The 3,899-nt window shown below is 40.4% G+C and overlaps 1 protein-coding gene across 1 annotated transcript; it reads left to right on the forward strand.

Annotated features, from left to right (window-relative positions):
* Positions 1 to 2,932: 2,932 nt before the first annotated feature.
* On the forward strand, positions 2,933 to 3,405 carry LOC132624196 (uncharacterized). Its single transcript, XM_060339013.1, has 2 exons — positions 2,933 to 3,182; positions 3,287 to 3,405. Exons 1-2 carry the CDS (start codon positions 2,933 to 2,935, stop codon positions 3,403 to 3,405), a joined length of 369 nt encoding a protein of 122 aa, XP_060194996.1.
* The last annotated feature ends 494 nt before the right edge of the window (positions 3,406 to 3,899 follow it).

The following is a 3,899-nucleotide window of genomic DNA, read 5'->3' on the forward strand; positions in this document are numbered from 1 at the left end:
GACTAGAGTTGTGGGCCATTTACAAAAATAGTCAGTTGTAAGTCTATTCTTTCAAAAATTAGCCACAAATTAAAAATTAGTGCAAACTTAACCATTTTTAGTTAAATGAATTAAGTTGGAAAACATGTTCCTTGAATACCACCAGCAAACCAACACACTTATCAATCAGACTACCCTGCCCATCATCATTCTAAATTCACACACAGGTTCAAAATATTGAACTACTATAATATGAGTAACTATTAGTAACAACCTTTCCGTCACATTTTAGTCGTCTGCGACTAGATGGAACTTAATAGGCATGGTCGAAATGATGGTATCATTTTAGGGATCAGTGATCGAACTTATTGCAAACTTGACACAATTGGACAAGTTGGTGTTGCGACCCTGACATCGTCCTCGTCCGGATCTTCCACCATAAGCCTGATTTGTATTGAAATAAGTAGGTTTCTTGAACGATTATCAATCTGATGTAATGACTTGTTATGGGGGATGACTTAGAAAAATGAATCTCCGCTAGGAATTTCGAGGCTGCGAGTGAGTCTGTAGCGTGGTTTTATGTATATGTGCATGTTGGGTTTGCGTCTGTAGGGCCTCGGATTGGTGTTAGGATTTTTGGGTGAAAACTGATGAAAAAATCTGAGCTACTGGTCAAGATGGACCGCTGCAGCATGTGTGTGATCGCTGTAGCGAGTCCGTCATAGCGGGGCGAGGCTCGCCGCTCCAGGGAGTCGAGGAATAAATGAGGTGCGCCATAGCGGGAGGTTTCTTGCTATAGCAAGACCGCTGCAGCGGTCGACGGGAGGCAGAATTAGTGTTTTATATTTTTTATATCGAACCCATTTCCCACATAACTCTAAAACAATTCCCAAGAACTCTTATGGAAAATTTCTAAGGCTAGGGATAAAACACTCTCGAAAGGTAAGTCTCGACCCTTTTACTTTGTTTATTCCATCATCCTATTAAGTCCTACATGAATTAAGGGTCCTATAATGGTTGAAGAAAAGGTTTGAACCCTAGAAACTGCAAACCCTTGAATAATTGATGGGCTATCAATTTTATTGTTGTTTAATCATCTAGGAGTATAGAATATCACTTCCTAGGGTGAGAAATAGGTTATTAATGGTGAAATTGTTGACTGAGATGTAGGGTTCCAATAAAAATGGAAGCTTTAACCTACAAACTGATTGAAAGGGGTTGAATTGAGTGGAAAACCCATGAATGGGTAAAATATGATTTTTGGGATTGATGTTAGTATGAATTCAAACTTAGTGGTAGTTCACCCATTTGAAAAAAGGTAGAACTAGTTGGGTTCTCTTCCCCAATTGTTGTTTGTTGAGTAGATGATCCATTACTCACTTAGCGTTATGATTACTAGACTTTGAACGTTCTGAAGCTTTGCGAAAGGGGAAAGCTATTGCGGAGTGATTGCATTGTCTCAGTTCTGCTTTGAGGTAGGTTATGGTCTACTTGAGTTATACTTTGATTAGTTGATTGTATATGTTATGAAATTGATAGGAGAAGCATGATTAGGGCTTCAGACATAAAGCGTGGTTGGAAACTCCTTTATTTGATATTGGTTGACTGATTATGTGATTAACTATTATGATATGATAAAGAAGGAGTTAATGAATACTTTTCTTTTTGACTTGGAGTAATCCCATGTTCATGCTTTTGATGAATTCATTCTTGAGTCTCATGGCATGGTGACTTATGTTCTTTGATATTGATGCAGTGATTGTTCACATTCCTAATTAATTGTGGAATGGAAATGCATTGTGCTAAGAAAGACAATATAAATATGAAAAGGCACATTAAGACAATATAAATATGAAAAGGCATATTTGATGGGGGGAGGGGGAGGGGTGAGGATGTGGCCTAATTATGGGCTCGTAATTCAAGGTTAGTTCAGGAGCAAGTCGTACATGGACACCATGGGCCCCCTGCAGGTCATGGCTATTTGGGCAAACAATACCATTTAACATGTGTGTACGAATATGTGACAGAGTTGAGACATTTTGTGAGTTATGGCTGTGTTGGTAATGACAAGGGTTGAGTTACTTTATTTGACTAACGTTTATGTGGGCTTATCTTATTTCGGTGTTGGATGATTCTTGTTGATAGTTTCAGTTGGTTATGTGCTGTTTTGCCTATCTGTCTATTCTATTGATTTTGTGATTTTATGCATGATACTAATCTTAGTCGACCTATGATATCTACCGGTACATAGTGTTTGTACTGATACTACCTTGTTGCATTCTTTTGAGTGCATATTGTGATCCAGAGATGTCTACTAGACCTCATATTTAGCGTGAGGCCAGTCTCCGATTGATTTGAGGGTGGGCTCCTATCCATGCCAGGCCGCCTGAAGATCTTTCTTATTTTGGATTCTATTTCATTTCAGACATTTATGATTATTTCAAATAGTTGTTTATTCTTTAGATAGTTATGTTTTAGAGTCCTTGTATGATAACTTTCGGATTTTGGGGTTGTAATAGTTAGGACTTCTGCACCTTTATTTATTTATTTATGTCATGACTAGATCAGTTGGAGATTTTTATTATCATTATATCCTTGAATGTGTTAAAATTGATTAATTAGATGACGATTGGTTAAGGGGATTGGTTTGCCCATTTGGAGAATTAGTGTGGGTGTCATTCACGGCCATTTGGGTCATGAAAAAGTTAGTATCGGAGCCCTAGGTTCATCGATTTTGTTGTACAAGGACATGTCTAGTAGAGTCTTGCAGATTGGTACGGAGACGTATATACTTATCTTCGAGAGGCTATGGGACAATAGGAAAATTCAAATTCTTTCTTTCTTGAATTCTTTCGTGGTACTTGATTCCAATTGGTATATGGATGATTCAAATTGGTATCTCACCTTCTTTCTATTCTCTCATAGATGGCGAGGACTCATGCGGCAATAACAAATGAGGTACCTGCGCCGTCCACTGGGGCCACAGTTCATGGTGGAGGCCAGGCCAGGGGCCATGGCCTTGGTAGAGGCAGGGGAACAGCAGCACCAGCCAGGGGATTCACAGGCCAGAGCTCCAGATTATGGTGGTTATTCGGCTTCGTTCGTTTCTGTTCAGCATCCGACGCTAGACCGCGGATGTTTTGAGTGTGGTGAGATGGGGCATTTCAAGAGAAATTGTCCCAGACTTAGGCAAGGTGGCCAGGGTACTCAATTTTAGGCTCCTAGAGCTCCAACATCATGTAGAGGGGGAGGATCTTATGGAGTAACTGTGCTCAGTATGGGCGTGGATGTCACACGACTGGTAAAGGTGGCACCCAGCCTAACAGAGGTGGGTTTCAATCTAGTAGAGATGGACATCTGCTCGGCAGGGGCGAATTGCAGACAGGGCAGGTTGATCGCAATGGTTCGCAGGCTACTGGTGGATAGGTTCATTGTTATGCCTTTCCTGGGAGGACAGAGGCTGAGGGCTCAGATGCGGTTATTATAGGTAACATCTCAGTCTGTCACCAGATGTCTTCTGTATTGTTTTACTAGATTCTACATTTTCTTATGTGTCTACATATTTCTCGATGGATCTTCATATGGTCTATGATTTGCTTGATGCCCCTATACACGTATCTACTCTAGTTGGAGATTATGTGGTTGTAGATAGAGTTTTTTGATCTTGTACTATCACGCTTATGGGGTATGGCACCTGGGTGGATTTACTGATTCTAGATATGATAGATTTTGATGTCATCCTGGGTATGAGTTGGTTAGCTCCTTATCATACAATTCTAGACTGTCATGCCAAGACAGTCCCCATAGCGATGCGCAGGGTGCCTAGACTTGAGTAGAATGGTAACCTCAGTCCCTATCCAAAGAAAATAATTTCCTTTATTCGTGCAAAGAAGCTAGTGGATAGGGGGTGCTTGGCTTAT

The sequence above is a fragment of the Lycium barbarum genome, chromosome 12, assembly GCF_019175385.1.
Source record: "Lycium barbarum isolate Lr01 chromosome 12, ASM1917538v2, whole genome shotgun sequence".
NCBI lineage: Eukaryota > Viridiplantae > Streptophyta > Magnoliopsida > Solanales > Solanaceae > Lycium > Lycium barbarum.

What these genes read in the sequence shown, in the direction of transcription:
- LOC132624196 (XM_060339013.1), top strand. Translation starts at nt 2,933, where the DNA reads ATGAGGTACCTGCGCCGTCCACTGGGGCCACAGTTCATGGTGGAGGCC. An exon ending in ACTTAGGCAAGGTGGCCAGG is followed by an intron (nt 3,183 to 3,286) that starts GTACTCAATTTT and finishes CGACTGGTAAAG; the next exon opens with GTGGCACCCAGCCTAACAGA.